Genomic DNA, 19,708 nt, shown 5'->3' with positions numbered 1-19,708 from the left:
CATCCGCTATTTCAGGAGAGCAATTGAACATCACAACGTACAGTAGAAAATACTGCTACAGATATGTTATGCTACTAGACAATGACAGGTATTAAGTATGAGCAAAGGATCAGTTGAACTTTATGTTCCGATAAGGAAGAATGATCTCTAACAAGAATGGGGAATGCAAAAACTTTGCATTCATAGAAAAAAATTTGTACTTGCCACAAAGACAAGGCCAGGAAGCGGATTAAGGAAGGGCGAACTGACGGAACTCTTTGACCATCGTCGTCCATGCTTGTTAAGAGGTTGCAGGCACATCTGAACATGAAGAATTTCTTTTTTTTTTTTTTGAGGCACCTGGATGACTCAGCCAATATCCGTGCTGGTGGAATGATGGCTGAGGCTCTTTTCAATCTTGACACAGTCCTCCATAGACTTGATATCTCATCCAAATACTTCTGAGTCCACTTTGTTCGTAGTGTAAAAGCCTTGCGAATTCGGTTCTAGCCCCTTCCTGTTGGTGGAGATGGTGGCTCCTGTGATGAGGACCAAGATGTGCTTGGTGCAGACTCTGTTGAGGCAGAACAGTAACACATGAGATACAGCACAGATTAGCCAAACTCATGTAGTGTTTTCTTTTGTTTGAACCAGTTATGCTAAACCATAAATATAAACAAACATTCATATCATCTGCTACAAACAAATGACATGTATCTCAATACTAGCAAGCCACTACAGCAATATCAAGCATATTTATTTCTGAACCCGGTGTTGTTTATTTACCTCCTAGAAGCAGCAAAAGTCCACACGATGGCCTTGTAGCAGGCAGTAGCTTCTCTTTAGTGCGTGGAGTGTGTTGCTTTACACTGGTGCCGTTCTCTTTACTGCATGTCTGGAACAGAAATTTTGACTACATCATAAATTGAAAAAACACAATTTTACAATATGAAATGCAAAATGCTGTGACATATATATTGTAATCATTTGTGACTGCAGAACACATTAAAATCGGCACTGTTTGTTCTAGGGTGCTTAAGCAGCATGTTAATTAAATATTGGTACGGTCCATAAAATGTATGTCTGCCTAACTACAATGCGTGTCAACAGCTTAAGTATTATTAGGATCACAAATGAGAACATTTTTGTGCTCATATACACTAGGAAAGATCACACTGCTAGTTCGACAAGCAAATGCATGAAATACATAAAGCTTTAGAACTGATGCATTCTTTTTCTGCATGAATGTGATGCACCGCTTGACTACTGCAAAAATAAATGCCCTAAGGTAAACCAAACTGAACAGCAAGAACATTTGGAACAAGTACAGTATAGACCGCTTATAACGCAACCGCTTATAGTGCAGGACCGGATATAGTACGGTCTTTTTAGACTAGACCACTGCACGGGCTCGGGCTTGCCCGGGCCCGGGCCGAGGGCCGGGCCGGGTCGGGTAGGGCAGTTTCTTCTCGGGCTCGGGCACAGCATGTGATTTTTGACCCGGGCCGGGCTCGGCCTTTCTGGTGGTGTGCATGTAACGTGCAGCGAGTTAGCCTCGCGCGTCTCGACTCTGAAAAACATGTCTTTTTCGGTCTCGGGCAGGTTTCGAGCCGGGCTCGGGCCTGAGGTAATAAGGTGGGGGGGCCGGGCGGGTAACGTAGATTATTTTCGGGCCCGGGCCGGGCCCGGGCCGGGCCCGGGTCTCGCCATAAAACTTGTGGTCGGGCTCGGGCGGGCAGCCCAACGTAAAAACGGGCCCGGGCTGAAAAAATCGGCCCGTGCAATGCTCTATTTCAGAATCCCGTTAATTTTCCCATAGCACTCCATGTATACGCATACCGCTTACAGTGCAGCCGCGTGAGACGAAATACCGGTTATAATGCGGCTTCCGCGGGGAAATCTCGCCGACAAGGGCGGTAGCGAGCACGCTTCTCAACGAGGTGCGCCCACCGATGGGAGAGGAGATCAACGCCGCGCGCCGTATGTGCGAGTGAAAGCGCGAACGCACAGCGCAGAGCAAACGCGTATGGGAGGGAGGAGGGAGGAGGGGCGACGCTGCGCTGCGACACCAAATGTGTATCTTGCAACCGGGCGCAAGGGGAACTGGCGACGCAATCTCCCACGCGAAAGGAGCAAAATCCGGAAGGCAGCGCGGGAGGGAGGGGGTGGGGGCGGCTTCTACTCTGCCAACAAATGCGTTCGCGCCTGTGCCGGCTGTCGGTGTTGTCGCGCGCACCGTATCTTGAAAGCGATCTCCACACGGCTCTCACCTTTATATGCGCTGTGCTTACGCAGCTCAGTTTCGGTTGCAGCGATGGACCGCACGAACCTTCGCTCGCTGCGGCGGCCACGTTTCCCCACGCCCGCGTTTTGACAGTGGTTGTCTGCAGTCATCGAGTCTATTCATGTTTGCTTGTGCGCGTTGACACCACGCTTGTTAATTCAGTTAGTAAGCGAATGTGTCAAGTTTATGCAGCTGATAAAACTACTATCCCTACTCCTTATAGCTCTCTACTAATTTGCTATCGCAATTGATGCTTTGTCTTTCGGGCGAAACTGAGACATTTTTTTAAAAAGTATTACTTTGTCTGCTTCATGCGAAAATCGTGGGTACTTGGACATTAACCTTTCAACGTTCGTAAATTTAAACGGATGCAAAACTCCCAGTCACACGCTTTGATTTCGGATATGCGCGGCTGCTTGGTCTACATGTTTTGCATACGTGCAGGGCTTGAAAATCGTTGTTTTGGTTATAGTGCGGTACTGCTTATAGTGCAGATATTCACGACTCCGGCGACTTACGTTATAAGCGGTCTACACTGTACGAAATATGGGTGAATTATCATGCGTGCAACTGTTTATAATACACGGCAGGTGAATAATGCGACGTTTTCACGCTGAAGAACCGTGGATAGGCAGTAAATTTCTTTAGACTCCTTCCTGCAGCTAGAAAGAAATTTAGGTATGTTGTTAAACAGTTACGGATTGCTATTGCATGCAGCTTTAGTGGTCGGTTAAAAGCCAATTGGGGCAACCAAGGCTTTTACCACGCAACATTTCGTCCAGATTGCATGCCTTCGTGCTGAATGTTTTTTTATTTTTTTACAAAAGTTATCGCGCTATATGACAACACTCAAATAGGCATTTTGGTGCCTTTCAGGCAATTTTTAAAGTACTGGGCAGCTACTTTACAACGAAGCTCTCTCTGGCTCGAACAACATAATTACGATAAGCACTCGTGCATTGTTTTATACGCCACTATGCTAATCAGAAGTTCTGAGCTCTGCTTTCTTGCGCTTGAAGCGAGAACATCTTCCTGGGCTTTGTTTTGCTATGTTGCATGTGTTCCTGGTAGACGCGAGTGGTTCTGCGTAGCTAATGTTATCCTGCTAATAAATTATTTGCTGTGTGATGAAAACTCCATCGGAATTACGATAAGCGCTCGTGGATTGTTTATACGCCACTACGATAGTCAGAAGTTCTGAGCTCTACTTTCTTTCTTTCTTTCTGTGCTTTCTAACAACTGACTGGTATCAATGCCCAAAATTTCGAAACTTTGAGGGAATGCACGTTGAGTGGTGACATGATAATTGTCATATTTGCTTTATGCACCAGCTTTGTCTCTACGTGCTGTCTAAAATTTGCTCTGCTCACCTTTTTAATAGGTTAGTGCCAAAAGCTGTCTGTTTTTGTCCTCTCAGAAATGGCAATACATTGCAGAATGCATAGCTCCATATACTAATATGGGTATATTCTATTTCATTACAGCGGCCACCATCAACCATAGCAAATGCCAGCATCGCTTATATAGCTATATAGCAGGGTTTGTGGCGAGAGCAGTTGAGGAGCGGAGAACATGCAGCTTCTGCCCTTTCCTCCACCATTCGAAAGGATCCACTCCGGCGTTGATGGGGTTTATTAGTTTGCAGTCAAGGGGTGGGCTAACTTTCCTAATGTCGTAATTTGTCACTGTCCTTGTGACCATTAAGAAGGCTGTTAACATTGCCCTGCCGCACGTTAAAAAGAGCAACGTGCGTCAGCAGCTAGCTGAACTGTTATTGCCTCGACTTGAGTAGTGCTCCCTTTTCGTTTGCCCAGCAAGGGATGACCACCCCGCAAGCACACTATCTGTAGTGTTCGATAAGTTCATAAGGCCACTCTTAGCCAACGTCGGCACTACTGTGACAGACAGGGCAGCTTACCGCAAGAAGCTCGCCTGCAAGCCACTGCACAGGAAAGTGCTCCATGTTTAAAATAAACACAATGTAAAAAAATGATGCTGAATATCATGGCTGTGATGCAAAAATCATGGTTTACAATGTTTGTAAATAAAGTGTCATGTATCCTCAAATGATTTTATCTGTCCTTCTGCCAAGCTGTAGCCTTGGTGCATTAAACCCTCTTTTTTGCTTGCCAAGCACAAAAGGAAAAAAAGTAGGCTAAATTCACCTCAGTTCCATCCATAATACAACATCAAAAAACTGTTTGCATTGTAGGCTGTTGTGCACTGCCCTGACCAACATTGGCTTGGGACAATGCATTGAGTGGAATCTGCAAGCGCTGAAAGCTAACATTTATTACACGCATTCAATTGAAAGTATGTAAAATCACATTTATACCATTTCTACGCAGGAAAAGTGACAGAACTTCTTGATCTCTATATATGAAAAGTAATTTCAGGTTCTAAACCAATATGTACAAGAATTGCTGAGTTAAAATAGACCGCTCTGCTCAACTGTAAAATATTTCGTGTTTTGAAACCATACACGACTACACAAATAAAGAAAATAACCTGCGTGTTGCAAAACGAACGCACTCATGGCGACCTGCCCTACCGAGGTCCTAAGTCTGCGTCAGAATTTAATAAGCAATTCTCTAATTGCATCAGTAATTTTTTCCGTCTTTCGCCGGCACTGCTGTGTAGTAATTTTCTAGTGCGCATCGCACACAGGCTGCGATAACTGCGTTTTCGTCCTCTGTGCCCGTCCGCATCAGGGAAATCAATGATGATGATGATCGTTGTGGCCTTTGCATGGAGAAAGGAAAAAAGTTGCAGTTTCGCCCGAAAGGCAAAGCATCAATTGTGATAGCAAATTAGTAGAGCTATATGAAGTAAAGATAGTAGTTTTATCAGCTGCATAAACTCGGACACATTCGCTTACTAACTGAACTAACAAATGGTGTCAGCACGCACAAGCAAACATGAGTAGATCACACTCGATGACCACAGACAACCACTGTCAGAACGCTGGCGTGAGCAAGCGCAGTAGCAGCGAGCAACAGTTCGTGCGATCTATCGCTTAAACGAAAACTGAGCGGCCGTGCGGAGATAGCTTTCAAGATACGGTGCGCGCGACAGCCGCAGCCGCGCAAAGTACAAGTACACAGTTGCTGGCAGAGTAGAAGCCGCGCCCCCTCCCTCCCGCGCTGCCTTCCCGCTTTCCTCCTTTCACGTGGGAGATTAAGTCGCCAGTTGCCCTTGCGCCTGGTCGCAAGATACGCATTTGGTGCCGCAGCTAAACGTCGCCTCCCATCCCTCCACGGCCTTTCGCACGACGGAAGACGTCGCGTTCTTTGTGTCGTCCTTGTATTTTATTACGCTGCAATTCTCGTAATAATGTACCAACATGCCCAACTCGCCACATTATCGTAACGCCTTCTTCAGCCGAGGGACGGGGCTGTGCGCAGCGCAGTGGAGGAAGAGAATGTCCGTTTAAACATTACCGCGGAAGATTGCGCGCAGGAATTTTGTGTGCTGGCTCCGCTGGCCTTTTTTGCCAGCCATGCCCGGCCTTCCATGGTATTTTAATTCCATAATCTATCTCAATTGCGCATACTTATCACGTACATAACGTTTGATCAGTGACTCACTGATTAATTACTTAAAGAATTATTTAACTAATATGTAATTAATTAATATGACAAATCCTTCGGTGGGACGCAAGTGCTGTATACCACACAAATTCCGGGCTTCGCACCTTAGCTGCGAATTTGTTGTTATTGTTGTTGAAGCTAGAGTAACCTAAATATTTCCATTTCTTCCTTTTGTTTGACTCACTCTCTTTCATTCTATCTCGTAGTGCCACCTGGGTCAACCAGAACTTTCTCGATTAAGTTTATCGAGGAGGCTATGCATCTACGGGTCAGCAGACAGCACCAGCAGACAGTCTGCAAGCCGTGGAGGAAGGAAGTATTTTTCTTCCTCCACGCTGCAAGCCTTCGTTACGGTCCTTCGCCACCCGCCGTGGTTGCTCAGTGGCTATGGTGTTGGGCTGCTGAGCACGAGGTCGCGGGATCGGATCCCGGCCACGGCGGCCGCATATCGATGGGGGCGAAATGCGAAAACACCCGATTTAGGTGCACGTTGAAGAACCCCAGGTGGTCCAAATTTCCGGAGTCCCCCACTACGGCGTGCCTCATAATCAGAACTGGTTTTGGCACGTAAAACCCCATAATTTAATTTAATTTACGGTCCTTGTATGTCTTTCCTACAACCTTGCATCGCTTGCGATGACAGCGCCACTTTTGTTTACAACAAACTCAAACTTTTAGCTGCATGTAGTATCGTCTTAAATTTTTTTAGGCTAAAAAGAACGGTTCTAATTTGTTTGTTTTCTACGTTTATTTTGCCACTTTTTTATAATATTTCTTGCTTTCTTAACGTCTCTTAGCCGCCGACAACTTAGCCGACCAGCAACATTGGGATCGGCTAGCGGCTTTAGAAAATGTTTGGAAGTGATGCTTTTCATTGTGATTGCGTTCATAAAATGCCCTTATATTGATGTGTGATTTTCATTTGCTGTGTGGCGCGCTTACTAACGGCGTAGCATCCAGTCATCGTGTGACCAATGTGGGATCAGTGCTTCACAACCTGTGCTCTAAAGAATGTGTCACTCCGTCGACAATGTCAGCACGAACGGGCGCTGGTCTTTGCTGGAAGATAAACGCTGTCTCAGAAAAAGAAAATATATCAGTACTGACAACGTCATCTGCCTCGTACTGCTCCCGCAAAACTCTAAACGGTGTTCCTATTGGTGTTCCATAATCGGCAGTCTTCGTTTTGCGTGCTGTCACTTAAATAGAATAGTTCGTGCGATCGTCTGTCGAGCGTATAGATCGAACGCCGAGGACGCAATGCGTCTTCTCGTCACGCATATACTTAGCTGCTTATGTACTGTTCTGCTGCTAGTTGCTGATGGGTGTATGCAAACTGTGGTCGCGTGAGATTGCAGTTGAGTTTGTCTGCTTGCTGTCGTACTGATGGTTTACTGGGCATGTCTTGTTTATTGTACTTCTCGTTTGAATTTTGTTCCTAAAAGTGTAGACAAAACCTAAACTGTTTCTTTTATCGTCATTGCTGTTATATGCTGTCTTTGAACGTATGCACTCGCATATACACTCTTGGAAAGTATTGTGATTATGGGAGTAGTAGTAGCCGGGAGAACTTCTGAAATGAATTTCTCCCCGGCACTCGCTTCCTATTGGCTCTCGAAAGTCACGCGACAAACGGCCGGGAAAAACTGCCTGCAGGTGTGCCCAAGAGCCTGCAGGCATGCCCTAACCTAACCTTCCGAGAGCCAATAAGAGGTGAGTGCCGGGAGAAATTCGTTTCAGACATTCACCCGGCTGCCGAGAGAATAGACACTGCCAATTTTCTTTACATGTGAAAAATAATCACCTCTTGATTCAAGCATTTAAATCAGGCCAGAATTAAACTGGAAAAGGAGGGAATAACCTATGCTGCATGTTGCTTATCCTACACTCGCCCATGTGCGACACTGGCGTGACTGATTTGGAGACGCCAGGATACAACAGTGTTTAGCGACTGGTTTCATCAGGATGCTGCATCACAAATTTTAATTATGTGCAAGAAGTGTTCAACGTTGTTTTTTGCCATTTGCATCTAATCCAGCCCGCCAGTGCATATGGAAGGCGCTCCATTATAACAAAGTTGCTTTATTTCAAGTTTGTTGTTTTCTTGTCTAAAGATCACCAAGGAGCCATTGGGTTCGGTTCTCCCTATTATGAAGGCTGAAATGGTGTAAACTGTCCTTAATGTGCGCCCAATGCCCTTGCCCTCTCATACATTGGATGGGCTGTGCCATTGCGAAACTGTTAAAAGTAGCCTTTGTAGTGTCTTAGCTTAGAAGGTTAAACTCAGCAAGTTGGTGCTTATCCATGTATAAACTTCAGTGCGAAAAAACGAATGTGGAGATCTTGGTATCGCACCATTCATGCCCACACTAAAATGCTTGATGCTCCATCAGGAAATACTACTGCTGAGTGGAAGTACTTCCTGATGATGAGAGAACATTCATCCTGATGAGAAAACATTCACAACTATAGCTAGCGCCCTGTGGAAGCCATTCATTCAGATGGTATTTGCACCTTTTTCAAATAGAAAGGCTACCATATTGCTAGCAACAGCCGTACATTCATTTCTGTGCATGTGTTGGAGTGATTTCACTAACATATGCCCAATATTAAACCCACTTTGCAGTCTTCAAAGTCCTACTATTGACTAAGTTTAACTTTTAACCAATGACTTCTTTATTGTGAGTAGCTGGCACGAGTTATGTTTAACATTTTTTTTTTTGAACATGTCTTTCATTCCATCCGCTGACAAGTAATTAGAAATTAATAGAAAACACTTCGGCAGCACTATCTTCGGCCTTCACGCTTTCCAAACTTGCTGAACGCAGAGCTTCAAACATTTCCCTCGTGTACTTCTTCGACGAATTTATGATGGATAACATGTATTTGATGATATTTTTAAAACCAAAAATGTACCTATTCTTGACGCTTAGTTTTAAAGCCTCTTTGTGTTGCACTTTTGTGGAAGCTTGTTGATATACCATATTTACTTCAATCTAAGCTGAGATATCCTCCCCCCCCCCCCCCCCTTAAAAAAAAAAGTTTACTCTTTATAAAGCCCTGGAGTCAACATAGACTAGAGGGTTTCGTTTGAAGAGTGCAGTTTATTTATATGGTTTGTGTAGTCAATCAGTTGCTACAACTTAATGTCACCACCAAGGCAAGCATTGGAAACGCTACAGTAACTTGGTAACTGAGGAAGTGCTACCACGACCTAGCCCAACCAGCCACATCAACCACACACTGACAAGACCAATGGCATCCTAGATAGTGCTACTTGAGACAACTGACTGCTAATCTCCCAACAAATGAACGGCACCTATGAAACGTACTTAACAGACCTACGGACGATAGGTTTATTCGTTTCACCTGCACCACTGTGGACCAATTCACAGTGGAGCGCGAGTAGTTCAGAAAGTGTGCTGCTCAATTTCAGCGGTGCAGAAACAATGTGACACCCAAAACAAATGTCACAGTGCAGATGCGGTGCAGCCTTTATGTTTGCCTAATCTGTGCTGGCTGATTAAGTTTAGAGGCTCAGTGATGGGTTGGAACCACAGTTCAAAACCACAGGTATAGTTCACTTTTGAAGTACTTGGTCTTGAAAACAGCAGAAAGCAAATGTGCCTACATTACAGATGATCCAACGGCATATTTCTTATAGCAGCGTATGCCATGAGCATATATTGGACTGGACTCGTCATGCCTTCGCTGGCAAACATGCACAATATTTTTTTTTTTCTGTAGTTTTACAGGGCAATAAATATATATGAAAACCACCAGCACTTACAGTTCAGCAGAGACATGTTCAATCTGAAATTACATTGGTTTGATCAGCAGGAAAGCTTAATTTCGGGCTATGGCATATATAAACGTGTACATGTGCGTGACAACATGTAAACAACATGTCCATTCTGCATAAATGCAGCAGGGTTTACATGGCGCTCGCACCCACGTGCTGCATAATCTGCTGCGCAAGTGCTTTGCACCTGCATTTTGTACCAGGTCAGCCCCATCAGTACGGAGGGTGCAGAAAAATTGTGCAGAATTACACAGAACCGGCCCTGCACTTCTGCACGTTTTGAAACGAATGCATGATTCGAAGGGTGCCATTGCTGCACTCGTGAAACAAATGCCAGGGAACAGTACCTCATGAACGGGGTCAGGCAATTCAGGTGAATCGAACGGACCTAAAGTGCTGTGGAAGGAAAATGCAACCAGAAGTTGTTAGGTGATCAGTATAAGGAATTGACTGATGACACAGACGCCAACGAATCATGAGCTTGACAATAGAACTACTCCTATCCAACTATTTAATATCCTGCGACCAGCCAAACAGTCAGTATACTGGAGTGCACCTGTGAAATAGGCAAGAGTGTCGGTATGTGTGCAAAGCTCATGCTATTGCATAATCTTTTAGGCTGTTCTGATAAGCGCTATACAGCCCTTGCCACCATTAAAGAGGGCCCCTCATCAGACCTCATTGCAAATTTTAGTTATACAATGAAAATTCTAAAATGCCGTCCAGGGATCATTTTAACGAAATAATTTTTCAAATCGGTTTGTCATTGGAGAAGATAGGAGAAATTGAATGCCCTGTTATCTATCATACCACTAGAAGGCTAGCGGAACTACTAACAGAAATGCTCTCTCCCTTTGCCTCGAGTTGCATCCGTAAGCGACATTCCTCCCCCACCTTGTCCCATTCAGTTTCAAAATTCCAGTTTTTCAACTTTCATAATGCATCATTTTTGTTTCCCATTGCTTGTATGTAGGAAATGCAAACAGCATAAAAGTGAAGTGCAAACTATGTCTATATGCCTCTGCTATCATAAAATGATCGTAAAGCATGCTTTGGGGATAACAGCTACAGGTGCTTTACTACGCCAGTGGGAACAGCCTAGGAGACAACACGAACAAAGGCTCCACTTTTATCCTTTTTCCCAACATGCTCTGTCATATCCTACTGACCATCATTCTGGTCCACACTCAAGCTATATTATTTGAAAAATAGGCTGGATGAGCATCCCATGTGCCCTGCTATGACACATCAATAATGATTCAAGTTACCGTAAATACGGCTAAGTGCTTGTCTAGTTTGCTATCAATATTTTTACCAACCATCTTTCATTAAAGGAAACTTTTCTGCGCCCTCTAGTTTTTGGGTATTGGCCTTGAATTCTAACTAGTCTTGGTGTGAGTAGGTGTGGTATGTAGCCATTAAGAATTTTTGCAGGTGGGCAGCCTAGAACCAATTGCCCGTCAACGAATTTTGTTAGCCTGAAAAGTTGCGGGTTAGCATGTGCACTAACCAGAAACAAATTGCTTCTCACATGCAGCTTTACCCCGTGGGCTTCGGTGGCCACAGCCGCGACAGACGGTGCCAATTAACAACAGGACTTGCTCAACCTGTGGCAAGACGTATAGCAGTGTGAGCAACCTGCGAAAGCATGTGCTCATTCACACTGGAAAGAAGCCGTTTGTGTGCACCTGGTGTGGCCGGAGATTCCTACACAAGCATCATCGTGATAAGCACCTCCAAACTCTGCATGCTCGTGATCGCGAGGCATTTGAAAAGAGCAGAGCAGAGGTACCAATTATGGGGGCACCACTGGCTACAGAATGATTGCCCCCCCACCCCCCTTTATCTGGAGAGACCAACTGGACAAGTGCAGTGTTGCGTGCAAGTCAGTGTTAACTCGGCCGAGCCTAATTCATTCACCAAGCTCTTGACACACCCCTTGCAATCACCTGTGACAGAGCCACACACGTGATTCTCTTCTATGCTCTCAATGATGTTCCTTGTGATAGTGCCCTATGCTCTCGATGACATGCCTATTCTCGTGGTAGTGCCCAGTAGCAGGAATCTAAGCTACACCTGACAATAATAAATACCTAAAAGCAGTGCAGTAGAGATAAACTGGCACTTTTGTTGTCAATGCATTATATTGTGAAACATGTGAAAAAACATGCACTATGATGAAGGAACTCACACGAACGTGATAAATATGTGCTCCTTTGTCTTAATGTGGGTTTTGAAAGTCCTACATAGTGCAATTACGATGTCACACTATCTAGCACCATTGTTTGCTCTACTGAATTCATTATTTGCATCTGCAGACATCAGGAATTATGTGACAATTGCCAGTAAGTCAATTAAAGTAGCTTTACGAATCAGTATATCAGTAGTAATTTTAGCACACATATGTCATCTGGAATTGAAGCTGGCCAGTGCTGAATGCATGTCTATTTACGATGAGCCCCCAAGACATTCATTTCCCACTTGTCTGTTTCCAAAATGTGTGGCGGGATACCGCGGTGCCCCACCACACATTAGCAGCCGTGTCGCAATATGAATGCTTTTGAAGAAAATAATGCACTACGACCTCTTGTGTTTTGTCACGCATTTAGAGACATAATGTGACTGATCCTAGCTTCTTTGTGGGGTTTAATGTCCCAAAATAACTCGTGGTTTATGAGAGATGCTGTAGTAGAGGATTAACTTCGGCCACTTGGGGTTCTTTAGTACACATCCAAAGCACTGTCAATGAGTGTTTTTGCATATCACCCTCTTCATAAAGGGGCCTGAAATTGAACATGCAACCTTGTGCTTAGCAGCAGAATGCCATTTTAGAATTCCTTGAGTACTGCTTGGCCCTGAATGCAGTCAAACAACATGCCCACGTGAAAACTAGTTAAGATATAAATAGCCGTAGCTAACATAATTGTGAGCTTGTTGGTAATCATTGTGCAATTTCTGATGCCCATTGCCGCAAATGATGCGTGGGCAGAAAATTTTCTAGATACCTGTGAACTTCATTCTCTGAAGTCTCTGTCAACACCCACTGTGCCTACTGCTTAACGAATGTAGTGAAATATTATAACAAATGCAGGTACAGTTATGTATTCCTCTGGTTGAACTGCCAAAACTGCAAACATCCCCAATATGAAATATAGTCGCAGCATGCTTGTTGTAGAATATCTGATATAACACTGGTAATTTTGTGTCCAATGCAACTTCGTTATAGCAAGGTTTCACTGTAGTTCAGCGGAGTTCTGAGGTACTATTGCAACCAGCCTCGGAACCTTATTAACTGAGCCTTCATTGCAGTCATTGCCTGGCCGGACTTTTTTTTTTGGTGCCGGATCCCATTTCCTCTTCTTCAACACGCATGTTGCAGCAATGCATTGCCTATGTTAAACTGAAAGCCACATATAGTGAACTCCAAGCACATACTGGCACTGCCTAATTAGGTCTAATTTCGTTGCTCTCAACAGCTTTGGTAGTTAGTGCCTTCAACTCTTTGATCATGAGCTGTCTTAGTCGACAAGTAAAATGTTCAGCCTTATCTTTCAAGTGCGGTTAATTGATCACACATTTGTTGCACCTTGTCGAAATGTTTTGCACTTACCATTATTGGCTCTAAACAGTTACTCTCACCTTAAAGTTATTCACAAAGTGTAGGGAATCCCCAACAATTGCTAAAGTGTTTTTCTTATTCCCCCAAAAATGCCATTGAGTCTGTCCTGGCACTGGACCCACTGATGCTGCATTACCACATGATATGCTTATTCACTGGCAGGCTTTATGTGTGAAGGCATGTTTCCATTAATTATTTTTATGTGCGATAATTTCTTGGAATATTTTTTCTAATTTTTTTAAACATTATGTACACGTGTGGCACCATTGTGAAAAAAAAAATGCAGGAGCAATTTCAATGTCGCCGTACTGATGCAAGAAATGGGATGCTTTTTTTCAGTGATCACTAAGATATTGTTTTCTTGCCCTTGGTGTGCGACGAACCCATGTGTAAAATTGACAGTGAAAAAAAAGTTTTATTTCACGCAAGTTTTAAAATACTGTATATAGTAGCACCTCTCCAATGCATTGTTCATAAGCTCACAGGCTGACAGAAATAGAGGAAGACGTATTACCTGAACATGTTGAAATGAGGCTTCAGTGACCTTGTGATCATGAAAGCATTAGTGAGGTGCATTTTAGCTAGGTTGTACTGCACGGTGAACAATTTTTCACGGGTTGTATGGGTCGTTAAAAGTTGGTTTGACATTACGGTAAGATCTCCACCAGAATCACAAAGGATTGAAGTATTTGTTTCATTTACCAGCAGTTCTTTAGCTGCAATAATTATGTGAGGAATATAGAAGGGCACTTATTTTCGTCAGTGTGCAGTCTTTGTTGATGTTGGTAAATGGATATAGCAAGCGTAATTTTAAATATTTGGAAATTTTTAAGTGCAGATAAATGTCAGCTTTTGTTTATTCACATGGGTTTGGGACTTCTTGCAGAGAATCCTTGTTCAGTTGTTCTTTGCTGTAGTGCATCTCATTGCAAGTGGAAATTTGGTTCAGCCAAGTGGTTCCTAAGTGCACTGCGCATTTGCTTTGGAATGTTGCACAGGTGACATGTTCAGCCTGTGAAGTTGACTAATGAGAATTTTGTCGATGACATTTGCTTCTGTTCTCTAGTTTCTGACATGTGACTGATTTTTCGAGTGCAGCCTTGCATTGTTCTCTTGAATGTGCTTGAATAATGATGACTCTAACATGCTGATTTTATCTCATTATCAGACTTCATGGGCTCTTATTTGCTTCATCATTCACAATACATGAACATATCTAAATCTTTGTGCTTCCTTCATGAACCTGACCTGCCTTTGTTAAGATCTGTGTAAGCTGAACCTTGCGCTACCATTGTATATTCGTGTACTTTTAGCATGGTAAATTTTGACTTCATTACCTCGTTTGCAATGGCTATTTTTGTCAGCACTTCACTATTCTGCACATGCCATACTTAAAATCAAACATTTGAACTGATATGGGGCGTGTATTTGAGCCACCTTCTTCCTTATGGTACCCTTTCCTATGGCCACATAGTATGTTCCAGAGCATAGATGAACTCTTAACTACCGCTCATGCAAGTGTAACAAAAACGTTAGAAAAGAAAGGAGGCATTTCTTTCATTACATTGTTGTACTTGTGCATCATTGCTTTTGTGTGAAGAAAGTACTGCAACACAGAACAATATCATTCATTAAATTGTTGAACCGGCCTGAAATTGCATATAAATAGATCTGCATGTGTGAGCATGCACCGTCACGTTATCTGCCGAAGAGATTTCACTTTTGTTACACGCAAGTCACGATAAAGTGCAAATTGACTTTTTCCATTGTTAGTATAGCTAGTTTTTGATCTGCCATCTCTTTTTCCTTTGTTCTTTGAGTATTGACAGGTTTGGCCTTGTAAATAAATGTTATCACTTTGAAGCCACTGCTTGTGTCCATAAATGTTTTCCTTGTAATCAGCTAATATTGTCATTTACTTCATTAAGTTACTAATGTGATCAAACAACCATGCTTGGAGTTAAGCTATGGTGTATGTGTTGCACACATTGGAAGGCAGCTGTATTTACTTATAGTGGAGTCAGTCTTTGCCTTCAGGGAAGCCTCTGGAATAATGTCACATTACTCGAAAAAGTCTCAAAACTACGATAAATTCCTATTCTTCTTCCCCCGCTCCAGCACTGCTTTTATGACTTTAAGGTGGCCTTGTCCTTGCTACATATTTTGCTGCTGTCACCTTGCTTGTTCTCTCTCATATCTTGTCTCGTGTTCACTGTATTCATTGGTGTGTATTTTACAGGAAATGGAGGGGCAGTCAATCGAGCTTTGCCCAAGCAAGAGTTTCCATTTTACAGCGGTGAGTGCTGGGAATCATTTGCCCTCTCCTGCTGGCTATGTCACACAGGCACATTTTAATGGTGGTGAAGTGATCGTCTGCAAATTTTTAAGTATCCCCACTACTGTGGCTCAATCGAAACCTTATCACCGACAGTGCCCATGCTTGCAGCAGTTTATTTGGAAAACTCATGAAAATGTTTTAACAGAATTTTGAGACATGTGATTGCTTGATCATTAATGTATACCCATTGGCAACACTGGCAATTGAAATCTACTATATTGCACGCAGCAAACATTGAACTTCAACTGCATGAAGCTTTCACAGCAAAAAACACATCTGTGAATTAAACATTTGTTAGAATAAATTAGTTTTTATGTCTATAAAACCTCAATGTATCTAAAAATTTTATAATTCAGAATTTGGATGCCTTCTTTCTTTTTCTTTTTTTCTCCCCCAGGCAATTCACTCCACTTACCTGCTCCACTTATAGAAGGGACGGTGGGGGCTTTTACTGGGTGTTGCCCCTATTGCAACAGACTTTTCACAAAAACAGAATGAAAATTACAAATGATACTCATTGTGCAGTGCCCACACAGTTTGTGTGGGGTCTGTAGCACACGTGATCTGAAGAGGGGTTGTCTCTGCATATGTATTTTGAATGCAACAGCATGCAGTACTCTCACACTGCATGGTTGGCGCACAATGGAGCTGTCATGCTCAAGTTTATTCTTGCTGAGGCAATCCTTCACTGTCTTAGATGTCAGTAACAAAGTGTCATGTTGTCACCATGCCATCATGGTCATCTTGCTCCCATCATCACTGTGGCCCCATTGTGCTGTTGCAGTCATCCTTACCAGCATCATCGTTGTTTTCAGTGTGGTGTTGTCGTTTTTGCTGTTGCATTGAGTTGGTGGTGCCCAACATGGGGCGTCAGTAATGTAGAGACAGGTTTGTACAAAGCTTACCCTTTGAGTGATGGTCAGAAAAGGGCGTGACACTCCTCCACTTTGCAGCACACAACAGACGCTATGGCCGCATTTATCGACTCTCCAACATGGTGCAGAGAAGCTTTTGAAGTCAGGTCACCAACGAACACTGGTTTATTAACCTAGGATATACCATAGTACGACAGTCATGGTTGCGTGCAAAAAGGTTCACCGAAAAACTGATGGAGTACACGCGGCTGCTACATTAGGCCAGCCAGGCAGCGGTCCACTGAGCACAAGAAGTTGCAAGAGCAAAGGTCCCGCTTAACCAACTTGCAGTGGGCCTGCGGAGTAGCGGGCCTGTGGAGCATCTGCTGCGGCGAAGTGCCGAAGAAGTGCTCAGTGGAACAGAGTTCGGCGGAGAGGGCACCCAGGGGCTATAATGGAAAGGCCAATGAGGGCGCGTTGTAGTGGCGTGTGACTCAACGCCAGGAGGGAGAAGCATGGTTTGCTCAGTTAAGTAGCTCCGGTGCACTAGCCATGTCCCCCATGTTGCTGGTGGGGTGACTGTTCTCGGAGAACGAGCTTGGCAAAAGGTCGTCGCCGCATGCGACCTTAGGATGAAGCTTGGAAAGGCACTCGATCCCTACGAGTCCGATGGTTTGCAGAGTTGCAGGAGTTATGCACAAGTTTGGAGGCAATGGAACAAAGGGGAGAGAGTGAGAGTGTTGAAAGAGTAACTGCTGTTGCAAAACACGCGTTCAGAGTAAGAGGAATCGCTGAAGTCTGATATATATTTTTTACTTCAGCCTAGAAGTACAGTTGCCATTTAAAAAAAGAATTCGCACATGTCGTCATTTGCACATGATTAATCCTTTGAAGCTATATATGACAGCTTGCTCACCTACCTTATAAGAAGCGAAACCATTAACTTAATCTAGGCACCTCACCGGAAAAACCACTGGGGTTGCCTTTTCATACACGTACGATTTTCTATTTTTTATGATTTAATAAACGTCTTTCTCTCTCTCTCTCTCTGAAATGTTGTGTCCTTCCAAGTGTGATAGGCCAAGGTTGAGATGAGTCAGGATTAAAATTTTGTTCTGGTAAGCAACAGCTGTCTAATACACCATCTCAAGAATGGAGAGTGGCAATGGCCTGCACTCTCAACGCCAGCACATTCATGAATTGCAGTGTGCAGCATTGAGAGTCGATCACTATAGCTGGGCATAGCCTGTTCGAATCGTTTGTGTTTAGTAAAAAAACTGCGCAAAAGACGGACAAACACAAGAGGGTATTGGCTCTCATGCTTGTCTGTCTTTTGAGCAGTATCTTTTTCCTAAACATTATGAACCAACTCACCCAACAATAAGTTTTATTGAGATTTGTTTGTGTGCATGTGTTTTAATGACAAATGTACACCTCACTTGCATAGAAGGTCTCATTTGTTGATTTCTTTGCTCGATACGCAGTCCCTTCTCTCGACTACTTCCTGACTGGTGCCAACAGCGAGCAGTCCTTGTCATCATCGACAGGCCTGAATTCCACACCTGTCACAGATGTCATAGTCGCAAGCACACTGCAGTCGTCAATGGCACTGGCACAGCCACCAAAGGAATTTGCCTGCACCATCTGTGGCCGCAAGTTCAGCCTCAAGTGCAATCTGAACCGGCACAATCTGGTGCACACAGGCGTGCGCAACTACGGCTGCGAGGTGTGCGGACAGCGATTTGTGTTGCGACAGCACCTCAAGAAGCACCTCACGAGGCACGCCAAGGAGTGCTCGTGAGCACCTTTTTGCCTGCCCTCTCGCGTAGTGCTTCACAGTCGGGCCACGCCTTTGCGCTCCTCTGCACTTCTTTGCTTTCAAACTGCCCTCAAAATGTCTTGGCGCACAGGAGGTCTTTCTTCATTTGCAGCTGTCCTACATTCACTATCTGGGACATTTTGATTAACTGCATGGTGTGCTACAGCCACCAACACTGAGATGTAATGCCAGTGTGTACTGCCTGATGGATGAGAAACTACATTAAATCAACTGTCAGGTCCTTTTTCTCATCTTTCCACTGAACTGCTGTCACCTTTTCTGGTGGTACGGTGTAGACCGCTTATAATGTAAGTCGCCGGAGTTGCGAATATCCGCACTATAAGCGGTACCGCACTATAACCAAAACAACGATTTTATTGAGATAGCAATTATATGGACATCCAGGCGCATTTCTGCCGTTGCCGTTGCTATTGCCTTGAGGTTTTGTATAAAGTCCGAGGGCGATAAAATCGTCACCGTGCGCAGTATGCTCCATGTGCGAGTGAACGTGTCCGAGGGTGAGCCGATGATCGCGGCTCAAACTCGCGCACGCAAGGCTCCGGGGGGGGGAGGCTCTACTCCTGGCGGCCGAGCGCGCCAACCGGTATCTTGAAAGCCAACTGAGACAGAGGCACAGTCCGCTGTGCACTGTGTTCTCGCGGCTCAATTCCCGTTGATGCGAGACTCAGCACGATGGTCAATTTGCTCGCTGCTGCTGCCGCGCTTCTTCACTCCAACGTTTTGAGAATGAATTTCCGCGGTCATCAAGTGAGATGTCTTCATGTTTGCTTGTGCACGCGTGACACCTTGCTTGATAATGCGCAGAGAGTCACTGCAGTGGACGCGCTTTCGCGTGCAGTGAAAAATAGGAATGGAGCTATTCATGCGCCAACAACGTTGGAACGTGCCGAACGGTGCCAGACACGCCGGTTGCGTCGTGTCGTTGAAGTACAGACGCCACTGTGACGTCGCAGAGCACGACGCGCGCACGTTACGTCGGAGTTTACTGCGGCTTTAGGGAAGCGTTTGCCGTGTTGGTTGACTTTTGAATTTCCAGGCAGCCGCATTATAACCGTTATTTCGTCTCTCGCAACTGCACAATAAGCAATGCACGTAACCATAGAGTCCTATGGGAAAATGAACGGCAGTCTGAAAAGACCCTATTATATCCGGTCCTGCACTATAAGCGGTTACATTACAAGTGGTCTGTACTGTACGTGCAGTTTTCTTTTTTTTTTTTTTTTCATTTGGAGACAGTTTTCTAGCTAGTCTGAGTGAGTGTGCACAGTTGCATGGGGGGGGGGGGCATTTAGTTGAAACATGATGCCGTTGTGTGCTTTTCAGTGCATTAATGAAGTGCATTAGAAAATCTGTTGAGCAGCCTTTTTGTCAGCCTTCTGCGAAGTGCTGTGGAGACTTGCAA

The 19,708-nt window shown here is 44.3% G+C and overlaps 1 protein-coding gene, 1 long non-coding RNA gene and 1 pseudogene across 2 annotated transcripts; all 3 read left to right on the top strand.

The window, feature by feature from the left end:
* The first annotated feature begins 508 nt into the window (after nucleotides 1-508).
* Nucleotides 509-4,969, top strand: LOC125944983 (uncharacterized; annotated as a pseudogene).
* A 1,618-nt stretch (nucleotides 4,970-6,587) lies between these two features.
* On the top strand, nucleotides 6,588-15,141 carry LOC125944735 (uncharacterized). The gene is made up of 2 exons (XR_007466417.1): nucleotides 6,588-7,210; nucleotides 11,193-15,141. It is a non-coding gene; the product is annotated as an uncharacterized LOC125944735 (long non-coding RNA).
* An 83-nt stretch (nucleotides 15,142-15,224) lies between these two features.
* Nucleotides 15,225-19,451, top strand: LOC119448746 (oocyte zinc finger protein XlCOF15). The gene is made up of 3 exons (XM_037711969.2): nucleotides 15,225-15,233; nucleotides 15,393-15,570; nucleotides 17,951-19,451. Exons 1-3 carry the CDS (start codon nucleotides 15,225-15,227, stop codon nucleotides 18,265-18,267), a joined length of 504 nt encoding a protein of 167 aa, XP_037567897.2. The 3' UTR covers nucleotides 18,268-19,451.
* Nucleotides 19,452-19,708: the final 257 nt, after the last annotated feature.

The sequence above is a fragment of the Dermacentor silvarum genome, chromosome 4 (genome assembly GCF_013339745.2).
Source record: "Dermacentor silvarum isolate Dsil-2018 chromosome 4, BIME_Dsil_1.4, whole genome shotgun sequence".
NCBI lineage: Eukaryota > Metazoa > Arthropoda > Arachnida > Ixodida > Ixodidae > Dermacentor > Dermacentor silvarum.
The sequence above is the reverse complement of the archived record's forward strand: the minus strand, read 5'-3'. Positions and strand labels throughout refer to the sequence as shown.

What these genes read in the sequence shown, in the direction of transcription:
- LOC119448746 (XM_037711969.2), top strand. An exon ending in AGAGTTTCCATTTTACAGCG is followed by an intron (nt 15,571 to 17,950) that starts GTGAGTGCTGGG and finishes CTCGATACGCAG; the next exon opens with TCCCTTCTCTCGACTACTTC.